General features: G+C 37.3%; 2 protein-coding genes across 2 annotated transcripts in view; one reads left to right on the top strand and one right to left on the bottom strand.

Annotated features, from left to right (window-relative positions):
* LOC125838691 (casein kinase 1-like protein 3) overlaps positions 1-18447 on the top strand; it is a 509325-nt gene that overhangs the window by 406576 nt on the left and 84302 nt on the right. The window lies entirely within an intron of this gene.
* On the bottom strand, positions 905-10459 carry LOC125838677 (N6-adenosine-methyltransferase MT-A70-like). Its single transcript, XM_049517718.1, has 7 exons — positions 9229-10459; positions 8631-8729; positions 7975-8058; positions 7534-7889; positions 2531-2747; positions 2178-2257; positions 905-1583 (listed from the first exon to the last, which is right to left on the bottom strand). The coding sequence occupies exons 1-7, from the start codon at positions 10324-10326 to the stop codon at positions 1301-1303; spliced, it is 2217 nt and encodes a 738-aa protein (XP_049373675.1). The 5' UTR covers positions 10327-10459; the 3' UTR covers positions 905-1300.

Genomic DNA, 18447 nt, shown 5'->3' with positions numbered 1-18447 from the left:
GTTTATTGTATAATACTTTAGTAGTCACATCATGTGTCATCCAGTCGCAGATTCAGCAATTTCACTAATGTAATGTTAGGATTTGAACTTCAAACCTCAAAATAAATTTTGAACCTCCAAGGTAACTATCTAATCATGTGTTGAGTGAATTCAAAATCTGTATGTATACATAAAAAGTAAAAAAAAGTTACCTTATATCTACCGAAAAATATTTTACCGCAGAGGTTCAGATAAACACCCTGGTGAAGGAGTTATTGTTCAATCAACATTCCACCAAATCAAAGTACAGTTTTGAAGATTGAGCAACAGCTCATAATTAAGGTAACATTTAATTGTCACTTTATCTTTTATTTCTTTTTTCCTTTATTCTACTGAGTCACCCCAAAAAAAAACTAGAAAAGAATAAAGTAAAGCACTCAATTAATTTAATTATAAAAATTAATCAAATTTAAAATTGGTAAGCAGAACATGACAAGCAATTTAAAACGGAAGAGGCATAGCACCAAAGGGAAAAAGGCCCACGAGACTATCCAATAATAATCATAGATAGCACTGGCAATTTGAGGATTTCAAGACTTTCCTCTTTTGAATATTTTGGGAGAAAAGAAAAAGAAAAAAATAGCATTGGCTTAATAGTAACTCAAATAGACAAGTAAACATTTGAGCCCACTATTAATATTATATATAACATATGCATGCTAGCTGGAGCCAGCATTTCACCGACAACACCTATGCTATTCCTCGTGAAAAAGGGTAGTTGATTTAAATATCTTCATTAAAAAAAAATTGATTTCCCAAACAATGTCCAATTCCGACTAAAATTGGATCGCATACTGCAAAACCGCCACTCCCCAATATCTTCATTAAATTGGGCATTAACAGTTTGTGTTCTGATAAGAACAAAGATATTAACACTAAATGCATGTTATTAAATAAAATTTTACTGACTCATGTATGTTGAGATCATTCTTGAGCTATGATGGTAGATTACATTGCAACCAAAAACTTGGATCATCCATTCACTAAGTGGACTAAGAGATATGTGTGCTTACAAGTTACATGTAAAACACTACCTGTTCTTCGAGGAAACAACAGAGGAAGGTAGTAGTACGTTTTATCAACTACTATACTGAGGGGACTACTTTAAGGTTCCTTTTTGATGGTTAACTGCAGGAACATTGTGACTCGTCCCACCGCCTGAGAATCTTAATGGAAGTAGCACTCCACATCCACCTGCAAAATCTTGTGTAGACAGGTAGAAACAGCACATGGATAAATAACTAGTTCTGTGACAAAGTTCTTAGCTAGTCATCTCCACATCACGGTTTACTGGTTTTCCTTCAGTTGCATAGGCTGCGGCGTCTGGGGGTGTAGCCTCAGTGACCTGGGTCCCTGCAGCCTTTAATTCCCCTCCAGCAAATGTATTCCTTATTTGATTAGAACTTGAATCTACTTCCATTGCAGATGGCCTTGGAGGTGATGAAGGTTGCACCTCCACATCTGGATATGCAGCCTTGAACCGTGCCCTAAGCCCGTCATCAACTAATCGTACCCCTTGTAGTTGGTTTCCAAGTGACATCCACCTGATACATATATGGATCGTTACACTGACAATTTATCTTAACTAAAGGGAACTCAAGAATATGAAGACATTAAATTATTTCTCTAGGAGTGGTGTCTAATTATGTCTTACTCTTCACTAATAAAAAGATCTTGAGGATTTTTCTGTTTTTTCAACAACGAAAAAAAATAAAAAAATCGGGGAGAGGAGGATTAATTAGTATTCCACTAAATATGAACATATTGTCAAGATTTAATTATTGAAATTGAAAAAAGAACCGAGTATCTTGAAATTGTACTAGTAATTTTTGAATCACTTAAGAGTAGGATCATATTCGTATGTTCTAAGATATGATAAGGAACAAGTTGTTAAATCAAGAACATAAATTATTAGAAGTTCAAAGCCCGTAACAATACCCTCTATATGTGATCGCAGAGGTGCAACATTCTTACAAATCATGTCTAATAGACTCATGCTTGAAGATCTACAAGTAGATCAAGAATGCAGTCTATTTTTCAGAGCTGACATTTTCACTCCTTTTGTAATTAACGCATCTTCTCGATGCCTTTAATGATATTTCATTTCATCAGAAAGAAAATAGATCAAGAATGCATACCCGCCATGAACATTGTGCATCCGCGCAAATAACTCCAGCTTTCTTGTCCTTGGACTAATTCTTTCGAGCAAGGGGTACATCTAATATGTCAAAACAAAAGCATAGTTTATGTATATAACCCAACAGCACAGGTCAAAGTATCAACCAAAAATAAGAATAGATGCTAAAGTACTAACATAGAATCATAACTATTAAACTTAACTTAACACTAAAATGATATTACAGACATTTAAAAAAAATTAGGTTATTGCATGAGCACCAACAAATGTGTATTGCTTAGAAGCTTTCAGTTTCTAGATCTTTTTTCTTTTCATTCTTTTCCCAAAAGAAAAAAATAATCAAGTTTTTCTCACCTCATCTGGCTTACGACTTGTTTCCCGGACCTCTGCTACTATGACATCAGTATCAATATTCCTGTTCACCTCTGGATTTCCCTTTATTCCAACAAGGCAATGTTCCTTGCTGTGATTGAGCCAATGGCCTGTCCGTCCAGTTCTGATGATTCGCTGAAGTTGATTGGTCTTAACCCAAATAATCTCCTCAACACGCTTGTAACCCCAAAGCTCTAGACTGCAAGAACCATATCAATATCACGGAACTTAGCACTCATAGCCTCTTCTATTACTGAACATGAATTATATAATTTTGAAAACACAACACCAACTAGAACAAGTCAAATGTTTAACTTCGCCACCAATTAGAACAAGTCAAGTGTGCCCCAAGGTTAACGACACAAGCTTCTAATGTTTTTTTCTTCCTACTGGCTTCTATAATGTTTGGTTCAATAATTTATAAAAAAAATTCAGACCTGCCTATTCTGTGGATAACAAGTCATAGTTCAGGCTCTCTTTGTGTAATATATTTTCTGGATGAGGTAAAAGTATCATTATAGATATATAGCAAACACTAAGCCCATCACCTGACTGAAACAACTCTGGAAAAGATGGTAAACATCACAAGATTGCCATAATGCACCAAAGTAAGGAACAAACAGTTAGACAGAGCCAAAGAGCAAGATATTTTCAAATTCTAGAAGCTTAATATTCCAACAGCACATGTTATATCAATTAATATCATCTGTGCGCAAATGAAAGAACCAAGATTGAGCAAGACCAAAGTGAAGTATACATTTAAGGGGTTGTTTCGTTTAGAGATGGGTTATGCAGCAATTAGTAAATGCAGAGATAAGTAAAGTAGGGATTATTTCTTGTTGAATGTTTGGCTTGATATATTATTATTTTCTTTTTGGATAAATCAAGTAATCTCTAACTTGTTCCAAACTGTTAAATTATTGAAGTGCATGACCATATATTTTTAAAAGCTTAAGAAGAGAGGAGACACTTGTATTATTTAGGTTTGCAACACACTTCCTCACATAATTAAGCTGACTATTAACATAATCAAACACTCTTTTGGGAGGATACGTAGTACGAGGTATTCCTCACACTGAGCAGTAATTGCTAGGAGGAGATTCCAATTGTCACATTGGGGTATTGCATGTGTATTAAGTTTGAGGAGGCTAAAGGGACGATTCACAATATGAGAGGGGGAACAGCAACCAAGACAAATGAGATTCCTGTAGAATTCTTGAAGAGCTTAGGCAAAGCGGGTTTGGAGTGGCTAACTGGGTTTTTTTAATGTTTTTTTTCACGATGACTACAAAGCCCGAAGAATGGAGGTGTAGCATAATGATCCCCTTGTACAAGAACAAGGGAGAAACCTGAAATTGCAACTATACAGGTAAGGAAGTTTGGGAGAGAGTGATCTGGTTTAGTGAGGGCGACCGCGAAAGTCACCGAATGGGTCAGTCTTTTAGTTCTCCCAGATTAGAATATCAAAGGAGGACGTTGCATCAAGACGAGGATGAGAAGAAATGTGTATTTCCGAGAACCAATTCGGATTCATGTCGGGGCGATCGACAACATAAGTGATTCACCGTTTGAGGAGATCGTTCAAGCAATATAGGGACAGAAAAAAAGACCTACATACAGTGTTCATCAACCTAGAAAATGCATACAACAAAGTCCCAAGTGGTTGTTAGGCTGGCTTTGTTGTATGGGCTAGAGGGTTGACTAGTTAAGAACTAGCACATCCAAAATATAAAGGTAGCAAAAATGAGAATGCTTAGATGGATGTGCGAGCATACTAGAAGAGACAAGATTATAAATGAAGATATATGAGGCAGGGTGGGAGTAACCATCGTGGCGGACAAAATGCAAGAAGCGAGGCTAATATGGTTCGGACTTCAGCATGTAAAGAGGGAGGAGCATAGATGTTATCGAGAGATGTTAGAGGTTGGAGGTGATAGGTTTTGAGGATCAAGGAAGACCAAGGAAAAATTGGAGAGAGAGTGATTGACAAGAGATGACACATCTTCAGCTCACCGAGGACATGACCCTACATAGTAGAGCATGGAGGTCGAGGATTAGAATAGATGATTAGTAGATAGTAAAGCATCTTCACTCTTTACAGTGGTAGAGCAAGGTTCTAGGTTGGAGTATTTATCAATTTCCTTACCAATATTACTACTTTATGCTAGCATTGTCTTACGCTTCCACACTATTACTGCTGTTGTTTCTTTTACTAGAGTCATCCTTAATTATTTGTATCGTTAGTATTTTTCTTACTTCAAGTCGTTTGTCATAGCTTTTACTATTGTATATTTTTTTAAACCATTTTTTCTGAAAACAAATATCTTGAGGTGAGGGTCTATCCCACAAAGGTAGGGGTAAGGTATTCGTACATCCACCCTCCCCAGACCCCACTTATGGAAAAAAAATTGGGAATGTTGTTGAGAGTGTCCCTACATATTTATGGACCCCCTTTTGTATTTTTTTATACTAGATATGAGATACTATCCACCCTCTTGTACGTGTAAATTGATTTTGGCGTTCACTGTAGACTAATGTTGAATTATGTGTGAGAATAGGTTTGCCAAAGATGGGTTGTGATATCATGTTAACTAATTGAAATGCAGGAACATCTCATCTAAATAAGTTGGTTAAGAACCTTAGGGACCAAGGTTCAAATCCCCAAGACAAAAAAAAATACTAGGTTATTTCTTCTTATTTGCCTAAACTTTGGTGAGCAAAGTTAGTCAGCACATGTGCTAAAGCGATATAGCAGGCATCTGGTGGAATAGTCTAGGTGCGTGCAAACTAGCACAAGAACCACCATTCTAAAAAGAAAAACGGCTCTAAGTTAATGTAGAGAAACACTTCAACAACCAATAACAACATACCCAGTGTAGTCTCACAAGGTAAGGTCTGGAGAGGATAGAGTGTATGCACACATTAACCCTACTACCCCACAGAGGTAGAGAGGATGTTTTTGAAAGACTCCCAACTTAGGTAACACATACCAAAGAACATACAGAAAAAAAAGATACAGAAGAACAACATATAACAAGTTAGGAGTTCTGCCTACTATATATTTGGGAATGCCTTTGGGGGACAAATCCAGGTCCATATACATATGGAATAGTGTGATTGAGAAGTGTGAGAAGAAATTGGCCAAGTGGAAGTCTCAGTACTTATCAAAGGGGGGTAGACTGACCCTTATTAACTCAGTACTTGATGCTTTGCCAACTTATATGATGTCCCTGTTTCCTATCCCACCGGGGGTCATTAAGAGGTTGGATCGTATCAAGAGGAATTTTTTGTGGCAAGGCAACAAAGAAAAGAAAATTTTTCATTTGGTTAAATGGGAAGAAGTCATGACAAGCAAGGAAAATGGAGGTCTAGGAATAAAGAATTTGAAATTGCAAAGCAAGGCTCTTAGTATGAAGTGGTTGTGGAAGTATGCAAACAACAACCAGATGCTATGGAGGAAAGTAATTAGAGCTAAATATGAAGAAGAGGACAACTGCATAACTAAAGAAGTAACCACTCCTTATGGGGTTATAGCCTCTGGAGGTCCATCAGAAGCTTGTGGAATGAAGTTAAAAGTAACTCAAAGGCAAAAGTAATGGATGGGAATAAGACCAGATGTTGGAAGGACATTTGGCATGAGAAAGGCAATATGGAAGATATCTTTCCAGACATCTACAACCTAATCATGTTTCAACAAAGCACTATAGCAGATCTTTGGTCACCACAAGGATGGAATTTCATTTTCAGAAGAAACCTTAATGATTGGGAAATAGTGAGAGTTGCTGAATTCTTAAACACTGTGAACACTTTCACTGGACTATAGCCAAGTGAGGATAAATTGTGGTGGACAGGAGATGACAAGGGAGTGTTCAAAGTCAACAAATCCTACAAGTTGATGGATCAGACAGATCAACAGTGCTCAAGTTGGCCTTGGAAGCAAATATGGAAGAGCAGAATCCCTCACAAGGTCTCCTTTTTTGTCTGGTCAATGGCTAAGGAAGCAATCCTTACACAGGACAATGTTATGAAAAGGGGGAGGGAGAACCTTGTGTTCCAGGTGCTTCCTATGTGGTGAAACATCTGAGACTGTTAACCATCTATTTTTACATTGCAAGTACACCCATCATCTGTGGAGAATATTCCTAAGCCTCAAAGGCATCTCCTGGACAATGCCCAGGAAGGTGGCTGAGGCATTACTATGCTGGGAGGAAGCATGTGTACATGCTAAGGACAGAGGTAGATGGAGAATTATCCCGGGGGCTATCTGGTGGGCTGTTTGGAAAGAAAGGAATTCAAGATGTTTTGAGAGCATAGAGAGCAATGTGCAGAAAGTTAAACTAAACTGCATTTTACTTTTAGTCTTTTGGTGTAATCAGTTATACTGTAATGACACTGTCTCTATTATTGATGTGTTAGACTCAATTTAGACGTAGAGAAGTGAAATCAGGAGTACCCTTGTATATAAGGTTACAGTATGACCCATGTATTGTTTTGTGATATAATACCAAGTTACCAAGTTCAAAAAAAAAAAAAAAGCATATAACAAGTACTAGAGGAAGCATCACAAGGCAATGTAGAGAAACCTTCAATTTATTTATCTTATTTGCAACACAAACTATTGGAAGAAATATAAGAAATGGCTTTTAGAATGTGCTCCATTTCTATAGGATCCCCATTCGTTACATTATTTCAACTACCAAAGGGCCACAAATTATTCTATCAAAAGTAATGATATTCCACAAAAATGATAGTCAAGCCACTCACCGATAATAATGGCACTTTACAAGAATGAACTAACTTAAGAAACACAAACTATCAAAGAGTCTTTTATGTTCTGCAGGGACATGCTTCAGAATTTATAGATCTAGATCAGGTTGTATGAGTCTACTCTTTGTTATAATCTAGCAAATAAGATGTTTTATAAACTGACAGTGAGAGAAGAACTTTCTATTTTAAAAAACAAACAGTGAGAGAAGAGCTCTAACCATTCCCGTCCAAGCTCCATTGCGCGTCCGGTGACCCAAAGGAATATAAGACCATCAGTTTGCAGTGCAGGGACATTTAAAGTGCGCATTTCATCATCAGCCATTGTCCCATAAGGCAATTCCATATGAATATCCCATGGTGGATCAGCCATTATAACTCCAAACTGCCCTAAAATATCCATTCTAAATGACCGTATGTCACAATTAATCCATTGTGGTTCACCAAGCTCTACTTCTGAACAGTAATGAGCACGCTGAGGTTTCAAAGGCTTGGGAGGGGCCAAGGTAGATGCTCCCATCATCAGGGGTGATACATCTGGCGTCGAGTCAAGCTCATAATGTACATACTTGCATGTCTGCGAATTAAATGAGTGTAAGTAATATATATTTCCAGAAGATATAACCAAATCCTTGTGTAAACAAGTTAGATAGGGAAATCACCTTCATGTGACGGCAAGTATCAAGAAAAGAGCAATCACCCAAGTTGACATCAGTATGCACAGCAATTATTCGCCGAAAATGAACCTAAAAATGCATCATAATAAAGTTACCATATCCCTCCGAAATAAAGGTAATGATTAACTAGGGCTTTAAAAGTGAAAAAAAAACACAAAAATATGTCAAGATCCATGGGGTTTGAAGTGAAAAGCAAGAAATTAAGTGCACGTTTTTTAAAGTGAAGTGCACAGTTCACAGAAAACTAAAATTATACATATATGAATTTAGTATAATGATAATCAAAATTCAATAAAATAACTGATTTTTACATCCGATATGCAACAATGTTGATTTAATCCAACTCCTCAAAGTTGAGAATCAAAGAATAAACTATTTCTTGTTGGGTCACTTTATGCAGACTGCTTGAAGCGCACACATAACAGAAACACATAGATTGGCCCATGAAGCAACGACCCCTCGCTTTGCATCATTTTAATCGACAAAGCAATAACGTTCAATAACATTGTGATTAACACCATCTACAATCTTCATTATTGGTTAGGAGTACTATCTATGTTCAAAACAAATGGTAACAACTTAAAAGCTTCGAGTGTCATAAGATAATTAACACAATGATACCAGAAATGACTTGGTCTAACCTTATCACAAGCAATGTAGGAACCAGCTTGGCGTCGACAATCTTCCTTTGTTAAAGCTGAACAATATTCCTTCACCTGGGAACCACCTTTGCTTTTGAACTAAAATACAATTTAAATAAAAAGGTATCAATTAATATGAAAAAATACACTACAAAAGCTTTAGCAAAGAAACAAGAGACAAGAAAACATGTGAAGCAGAATAACAAACAAAATTCAAACAACAAAGATAGAGGACCCATACAACTAAAAATGCAAAAAAGACAAAGTTAGAGCAAAGAAGAAAAGAATTTGGCACACCGCAATGGAAGTAGAAATATGAAATAGTTGTGACTTAGCAAATTTCACTTATTTCCATAATTGCATTGTACCAAAGATGCGTCTTTACCTCCACAAAGGTAGGTGTAAGGTCTGACTACATCCTACCCTCCCCAAACCCCTATGGTTATGTTGTTGCATTGTACCAAAAAATACAAAAAGTAATCAGTTCATTATATCTGCGAGAAATTTATATCCATAGAAATTATCAAACAGAAAGTTTTTGAATGGAGAACAGAAAATTGTGATGGGTGAATTCAAGAAAGGTGGGATTGTCCAATACCTTTGCAGCGACGGCAGATTCCTTCGCAGTGGGACGATGAATAAGGTCCAATAACTCCTCTCCGGTTTTTGATTTCTGCATTTCCTTAAAACTTTTCTTATTCAACATTTTCTCTAAATCCTTCAGCTCATCTTCTTCTGACCTAGGTTTTAAAGCAATAGAATTCCCTCCTCCTATGGGCCCATTTGGCCCCATTGGTGGTCTATGCATAGGAGGTGGAATGCCAACACCTCTCGGCATCCCCATCATACCCACCATTCCTCTATGCCCTCCTCTTGGACCGCCCATATTCCCGGGAAACATAGCTGTCATCCCCTGCATATGTGGATGCTCCCACATTTCACTCATTGCCCTACCCATTCCAAAAGCTCCTCCATTATCAATCCCTCTTTTCACTATTTCCTGATTATTCCGGTTTCCTCCACCAACACTTCCCTCATTCTGCTTACTTTCCGGCAATTCTTTCAATAGCCTAGTTCTATCAATATTCAACACCATAATCCTAGATTTCCCGCTAACCACAAAATTCTCCAATTCTACACAACCATTATCCTCCGCCATCGATTTCAATGCCATTTCCACTGCCACTATCGCCCCTGACTCCCCTCCGAGCTCCCTAATCGCTGCCTTTTCAGCAGCCGTATGCGACTGATCATTCTCTAACTTCCTTAACAAAGTAGACGAATCAATAGCAGTAAACGGCACTCTCTCTAACAAACAAACTGCAACCATCGCCCTTACAACCGACAAAGGTCCCCCACATTCATCAATTACCATTTTCTCCTTCTCACTACCACTTCTAGAAAGTTCTGAAACACGTTTACCAGAACTGGAATTGATCTTTGGGACGAGTAAATTAGGGTTATGGTTGGGGGCGTTAGGGAGTGGGCTGGGTAAAGGGGTGAAGGGTTTTCCATTGAAGGATGAAATGGTCTTAAGAGAGAGGTCGAGTGAAGAGACTATATCAGGAACTATGTTTTGTAGTGAGGCGATGAGTTCCAATTGAGCGTTGTGTAGGGTTTGTATACGGGTTTCGTGCTGTTGCCGGAGCTCCTCCACGGCGGCGATTTCATCTGTGCCGTCAGAGTGAGTTTCCATCGTTGGTGTTTCTCGAATCTTAGCTGCAGATCGAGAGGTTTATCAGTGGAGGAAGGGTTTTTGTGCGAGGGTTTTTATGTTGAAGGAAAGAGGGATATGATATTGCTGTACATAGACCTCATCCAATTTGCTTATTACCGCGGTTCAAAATCGAATCGAAATTAATAATTTGAATCACAAAAGGGTTATTAATTTATAGATAATGAATTGTTAGTTTAGTGGTTTCAGTAATACTTTTGACTTTTTTTCTTGTCAAATTATTGATTCTTATCGGTTTGAAATGTTTTCTTAATGGGTCAATCGATTACCCAATATGAGTCAAAATTTATTGAGTGTTGGACAAATGCTTGAAAATAATTATTTTCTGCATTTTAAGAATCTCGAATGTGTTGTTTCTAACCCTTTTGAAGTAGAATTATTTTATTTCAAGATGATTATAGGGCTAGGCATAAACACTGAGAAACAGAAACACCGAATTATTTCAGTTTCGGTATTTTGGTTTTCGGTTCGGTATTCGATATATATTTTCGTATTTTTTGGTATTTCGATTCGATTTTCGGTATGTGATTTTGTATTATTCAGCATTTCGGTTTACCGAAATGTATTATATTATATTTATAATATTATTAATATTTTATTAATATTAAATAATAAATAGGCAAAATCAAAAGTAGGTCAAACTTTAGCCTTTTACTTTTCTAATTTCTTAGCAGAATAGGAAATTAGGAATAGCAGTCGCACACTTCCACGGTCCGACTTTCCAGTTCAGACATCAATCACGTCCATGATCCAACTTTCCAATTTCCAGTTCCACTTCGGTACTTACCACGTCTTCCGGCGATCGGCCGATCAGCAACAACCCAACAACCGGCCGTCCAGCACGCACCACGCAACAACGACCGCCGACCAGCATCACGCAGCAGCGACCAACAGATGCAGCAGCCGGCGACCGACGAGGCGGCGACCACCATCAGGTATTGTCAATATTTCTTCCAAAAAAACCGAACTAACAAAAATCGAACCGAAATAACGTAAATCGAATCTAACAGAAATAATTCGATTCGATGTTGGTACACATTGTACAAGAATTGAAAATTGAAAAAACCAAAAAAAAAACCCGAAACCAAACAGAATTACCGAATGTCCAGCCCTAAAGATGAGCAACATAATGTTTTTCAATTGATTGGGAAAAAATAATTGATCAGGCTTATACTTTTAGGGATCGTTTGGTGTGAGAGATAAAAATAAATAGTTATGAGATAAGAAAATAGTGATGGAATAAATTTTTTGTATCTTGTTTGGTTGCCATATTTGGGATAACTTATCCCACCATTTATATCATAGTGATGGGATAAGTTATCACATATACATGGTGGGATAAGTTATTTCAGGATAGCTAACCCCAGAATAACTAATTCTGGGATAACTTGTTTCCAACCAAACGACTCCTAACTTCACAAACATGTACAAACCTATGGCACAAAAGGTTTGGTCACTTCAATGTGAAAAGCGTCGCATAGATGAAAAAGAAGGACTTGGTGAAAAATATGCCCAAATTTCTTTATAAAGCTCAAGTTTGTGAAGCCTACCAGCAGGAAAAGCAAACAAAATTGTCATTTCAAGTAAATCAAGAATGGAGAGCTAATTAGAAACTTCAGGTCATTCATACGGATGTTTGCGGCCCAATGAAAACAAATTCATTGAGTGGTAACAAATATTGTCTCCTCTTTATTGATGACTACACCAGAATGTGTTGGGTTTATTTCATTAGATTAAAGAGTAAAGTATTTGATTTTTTAAACAATTTAAAGCTTTAGTAGAAAATCAATGTAATCTTAGTATTAAGGCTTTAAAGTCTGACAAAGGAGATGAATATACCTCCTCTCGATTTGTGGAGTTTTTTAGTAGCACAGGTATTGAAGCCAATTGACATAACCATACACTCCACAACAAAATTGAGTGTGTGAAAGGAAGAACATGACAATAATGGAGATGACCATGTGTTTTTTGCTCGAAAGAAATATCCTAAATCAATTTTGGGCGGAGGCAGTCAATAACTCCATATACTTGCTAAACAGATTGCCTAGGCCTTGCAGAACATAACTGTTGGGATTTATTTGCCCTGATTTCTTACCATAAATAGGTTTTCCTTTAAGGAAAAAGTTTTAATATTTTGACTAGTTATTTTCTTGTAGGAAAGATTTTAGTACTCTATAAAAATAGGTTTGTTCCTTCAAACTTAATCAGCATTCACAATGTAGTCCTATGATTTTGAGAGTTTTGGTTGTGGGTGTTCATCTTGACGGGTGTAGTTCTAGTCGCAACCCTTTTTACAGTAATGAAAATTTTTGTTGGAGAAATTGTTTCAGAGAAGTTCTCAGTGTCGAGACGTAGATTTGATGGAGGAGATTATGGAGAAGAGATGCAAGATCCTAATGATTATGTGAAGAAGATGGACAAATTTATTTTGTCAGAAATGCAGCCAATGAGGAGATTTGTTGGGGTTTATTTACCCTGATTTCTTACCATAAATTGGTTTTCATTTTAGGAAAAGGTTTTAATATTTTGACTAGTCCTTTTCTTATAGGAAAGGTTTTAGTACTCTATAAATATAGGCTTGTTCCTTCTAACTTAATCAACATTTACAATGTAGTCTTAGGGTTTTGAAAATTTTGGTTATGGGGAGAACTTGTGAACCTTTTTGTATTCCGAGTGAATTGGTTGAGGTTGTTTCTCTCTATATTTTATACTCTCATATTAATAATGAATTGCTCATCTCCTTTGTGGACTTAGGTCGATTGACCGAACCACGTTAAATCTTTGTGTCTTTTGGTATATTTCTCGTTTGTCTTGATCGAGAAGAATGAAACACGACAGCTTGTTGACATACCTAGAAATCGCAAGGTAATTGGTGTAAAATGGATTTCAAGACAAAACTCAATCCTGATGGCTCAATTTGTAAACATAAGGCTAAATTGGTGATGAAGGGATACACACAACAACATGGTATGAATTACCAGGAAATATTTTCTCCAATAGCAAGGTATGACACGCTCAAGCTTATTCTTACATTTGCATCTCATAGTTCCTGGCAGATTCATCAGCTTGATGTCAAACCGTTTTTTTTTAATAATTTGCTTGTTGAAGAGATCTATGTACATCAACCTGATGGCTTCTCAGTTCCTGGTAAAGAGGATCAAGTTTATCTCTTAACAAATGCCTTGTATGGCCTACAACAAGCTCCAAGGGCATGGTATGAAAGGATGGACAATTATCTCACCCAACTTGGCTTTAGTAAAAGTCAAAGTGAGTATACTTTGTATGTGAAATTCACTGGTGGTGAGTTCTTAATTGTCTAAATTTATGTGGATGACATGCTTGTGACAGGAAGCAGAATTGAACTAATCCAAAGGTTTAAGGATGAAATGGAGAAAATCATTGAAATGACTGATCTTGGAGTCATGAAGTACTTCATTAACATGAAAGTGTTGCAGTTCAGTGATGAAATTTTCATATGCCATTAGAAATACATTTTGGATATTCTAAATAGGTTCAAAATGCAAGACTGCAAATCTGTGAGTACTCTAATCTCTACTGGTGTAAAGGTTGGCAAGGATGAGGATTCTGAAAAAATGGATGATATTATGTATATAATCTTAATTGACAGTTTTCTATATCTAACTGCAAGCAGCCCTGCCATTCTATTTGTTGTAAGTTTGTTTTATATGTTCATGCATTCGCCTAGAGATATACACTTCACAACAACTAAAAGAGTGTTAAGGTATATTAAAGGAACCATCAAGTTTGGAGTTTTTTTCCCAACATTTTTTGAAGTAACTATGAACCTGATCGGTTACTTTGATAGTGATTGGGGGTGGCGGAGTTGATGATTCCAGAAGCATTTCTGGATATCTTTTCTGTTTGGGGACAAGTTGTTTTAGTTGGAGCTCTAGGAAACAAGAAACTACATCTCAATAAAAATGTCACGCCCTGAGCCTACACCCCGGAGGTGGCTGGCACTCGAGAACCATTGTTGGCCTCAAGCGAACCCTTGGCCTGGCTTACTCACTCAACGGAAGACTCTAAGCATTATCACAATGATCAAATGCACTTTACTCAACTGTTTAATAAAATACCTAAGAATGTTTAAAGGTCAAACATTCAACTTGGCCAAAATGGCAACTCAAGTCTTAACATATGAAATGATAATGTAAAGACAACTGAACTACTAACTGTCTATGAAGCCTCTAAAATAAAGAGGGATGTCGGGACAGGATTCCCAATCATCCTAACAACTGAAAAGCTAAACAATTATGAAAAGGACCCTCCGAAAAGCAAGGAGGCTCACCAACTGACTCTGAGTGCTCAACTTGATCAACGAGGCGCTGGATGTTGATCATGGTTACCTGTGTCTGCATCATAAGACGGTGCAGGCCAACTGGTGTCAGTACATTGAATGTACGAGTATGCGAGTTGGAATGCTAAACATAACATAGGCTTGAAAATAATCTGAAAGGAACACTTACCTTGGCTTTACTCAACTCATGAATAACTCAACTCAAAATGCAGTGTTAAAAAACAATAATAGTGTAGTTTATACAAAGCATTTAGAACATTAAACAACAACTCAACTTGTTAAAGGTATGCAATAACAAACTCAACTTTACTCATATATCAAAGTAATATAGTTTCTGTGGGAGTTTCCCTAACCGACAACCACTACTATTAGCCTAAGTGGTGATACAACGTCTTGCCCACACTGTCAGAACTATCCTATACTTTGCCGTCATATAGAACGCCTTAACTAAGTGGATCCACTAGTCTATGCTAAATAGCACTTAAGGAGTCATCTAAAAAGTATGATCATTTACTACCCATGATGACTACATGGTTTATGGAGACTTGAGTTAATATGAACTCGCATCCCCATATCGATGCACATTACTACTCCCAAAATATACTTAGCTCATTTATTTTTAAACAAAACTTTTTCTTTGGTTTGATATAATTACTCAAAATTTAGCTTAAAAGCTCTCTTGGAAATCGGTGTTTCCCTTTCTTGTTCAAATGTGAAAACATCTTAAACCTTTTGGGAATACTTAGTTGCCTTATAACTTTTGGAGAAATGAACTCAACTCTTTACTCTTTGCTTAACTTGGAACTTAAGTCTTAAAACAAAGTTAAAACGTTTGTGAAAGACTTCTTGAAAAGACTCTAAGAACTTTCTAGAGTTGGCTTTTAACTTTCCTTGAATTTGAATTTATGGATTCAAGGTTATGATTCATGTTTCTGGATGATTCCTTTAACAGGACTTAAATAGGCTAAATGACAAAAAAAAAGGTGGAAAACGATGACCCAGGCGCGCCGCGCCAGCCCCAACTCTCTAGGGGTCATTTTGGACGCACTGCAGGCGCACCGCCCCAGCCCCGTTGGCGCAGATGGGGTGCGCTACGCCATCCCCTCCCCAGGTGAACCTGACGAATTTTTCAACTCGTTTTCTAACCTTAATTCGATTAATTCAGATTCCTTTTTCTCAAATTCACTTTAGAAGATACCCACGATATATATACAAAATCTAACTCAAACAACTCAAGGAAACAACACTTTAATAGCAAGAAACTCCTTAATCTCAACTCATATTCAAGAACGAAAATAATTCGAGAACAACTATCAAGAACATTCAAGGTCCAATCTTTTTAGAACGAATTCACGCTGAATCAGACATGCTTGGAACGTGGGTGAACAAATCCAACGTTATGAAAGTCTCATATACCTTCTAGGATCAAAACCCTGATGAAATCCATAATCAATTCCTTACGAAAATGACAAATCTTGCTTTTCCTCTTCCCTTTTCTCTTGCGTTCTTTCTCCAAAAACCCTAACTCTATTTTTCAAAAGCGTAAACTGAATCCTATCAGTTTAGACCTTAGAATAATTACCAAAAACGAATTAATTAAGTTGGGTATGGAAAAGACCAAACTACCCTTCCAAAATCCGGATTGGACTTTCCTTATTTGAACAACCCAACTTCCAATAGGCATAGCTCACTCATACGAACTCAGAATCGCGCAAACTCAGTGGCGTTGGAAAGATTATTCCAAGATATTTCCTACGATATCTGGAAACACACCTAACTCATCCTGAGATAGGAGGCTTTAACACACTTAACAAATTTTCAGATTTTTATACCCTTTTCAAAAATGACTATTTCCAATTCTAACTCTTTCTAGTTCTTTCAATTAGCGAGGTGTTACAATATATCCCCTTGGGAACATTCGTCCTCGAATGAGATTACTCTTACTAGGCTAAGGGTGTAACATCTAACATTCAGCTCAAACATCCCACAAACAATGCAATTACAACATGTCAACTTATAAATTAAAGAGTACTAAGAAGAGAATTAGTACCTTGGTCTGGAACTTCTCCAGTTTCAAAGAGATGTGGATATCTCTTCTTCATATCTTCTTCAGCTTCCCAAGTTGCTTCCTCAACAAATTGGTTCCTCCAAAGGACTTTGACTGATGATACTTCCTTAGTCCTCAACTTACGAACTTGGCGATCTTGAATCTGGATCAGAATCTCTTCATAAGATAAGCTATCTGTGATCCCAATATCTTTAGTTGGTATGATCAATGAAAGATTGCCTATGCACTTCTTCAATATAGAGATGTGAAAAACCGGATGAACCACGACCAACTCTTGTGGTAGCTCCAACTCATAAGCTACATTACCTACCCTTATCGATATTCTGTAAGGGCCAATATATCGGGGACTAAGCTTCCCATTCTTACCAAATCTCATAACACCTTTCATGGGTGAAACTTTTAAATACACCTAATCATCTACTTCAAACTCTAACTCCCTTCTCCTAACATTAGTGTAGGATTGCTGACGACTCTGCACCGTTTTCAACCTCTTTTGAATCACTTTCACCTTCTCCATAGCTTGATGAACTAAATATGGTCCTATCAACCCTGCTTCACCAACTTCAAACCATCCAATAGGAGATCTGCATCTTCTCCCATAAAGAGCTTCATAAGGAGCTATTTGGATGCTAGAGTAGTAACTATTGTTGTAAGCAAATTCGATGAGAGGTAGGTGATCATCCCAATTACCTTTGAAGTCAATCACACAAGCCCTCAACATATCTTCTAAGGTCTGAATAGTGTGCTCTGCTTGACCATCTGTCTGAGGATGAAAAGTAGTAGTACACATTTGAACCCAAGCCTTTCTAAAAAGATTTCCAAAACTGTGCAGTAAATTATGCACCTTTATCTGAAATAATCAAAACTGGCACCCCATGAAGTCTAACCACCTCTTGAAGATACAACTTGGCATAATCCTCTGTTGTATGGGTGGTCTTTACCAGAAAAAGTGGGTTGATTTTGTCATTCTATCAACAATCACCCAAATAGAATCATGTTGCCTGCGAGACTTTGATAAACCTGTGATGAAATCCATGTTTATCATCTACCACTTCCATTTCGGAAGTTCTATATTCTGAGCCAAACCACCGCGCTTTTGATGCTCTACTTTAACTTGTTGGCAATTTGGACACTTAGTAACAAATTTTGCGATGCCCTTCTTCATACTACTCTACTAATAAACCTCTCTCAAAGCGCGATACATCTTTGTGGAACCCAGATGAATGGAATATATGGAGCTATGAGCTTCCTCCATGATTCTCTCTTGGAGTTCATCCACCCCTGGTACACACAATCTACCTTGATACCTCAATACACCATCTCCCCATTATTCAAAAGCCATAACTTTCTGCTTATGAACATTTGCCTTCAATTCAAGCAAAATAGGGTCTTGGTCTTGCTTCTCTTTTACTTCTGACACTAATGATGATTCAACCCCATTCACCACCACTACTCCTCCCTCCGTGGAATCCATAAGTCGGACTCCCAGGCGTGCAAGTCTATGCACATCTTTCACTAATTCTCTCTTTTCTTTCTCAACATGTGATGTACTACCCATAGACAACCTGCTTAAAGCATTAGCAACAACATTAGCCTTACCTGGGTGATAAAGAATACTCATTTCATAATCTTTGAGTAATTCTAACCACCTCCTTTGTCTGAGATTAAGCTCTTTCTGAGTAAAGACATACTGAAG

The sequence above is a fragment of the Solanum verrucosum genome, unplaced genomic scaffold, assembly GCF_900185275.1.
Source record: "Solanum verrucosum unplaced genomic scaffold, falcon-dt-bn FXZP01000182.1, whole genome shotgun sequence".
Taxonomy (NCBI): domain Eukaryota; kingdom Viridiplantae; phylum Streptophyta; class Magnoliopsida; order Solanales; family Solanaceae; genus Solanum; species Solanum verrucosum.
The sequence above is the reverse complement of the archived record's forward strand: the minus strand, read 5'-3'. Positions and strand labels throughout refer to the sequence as shown.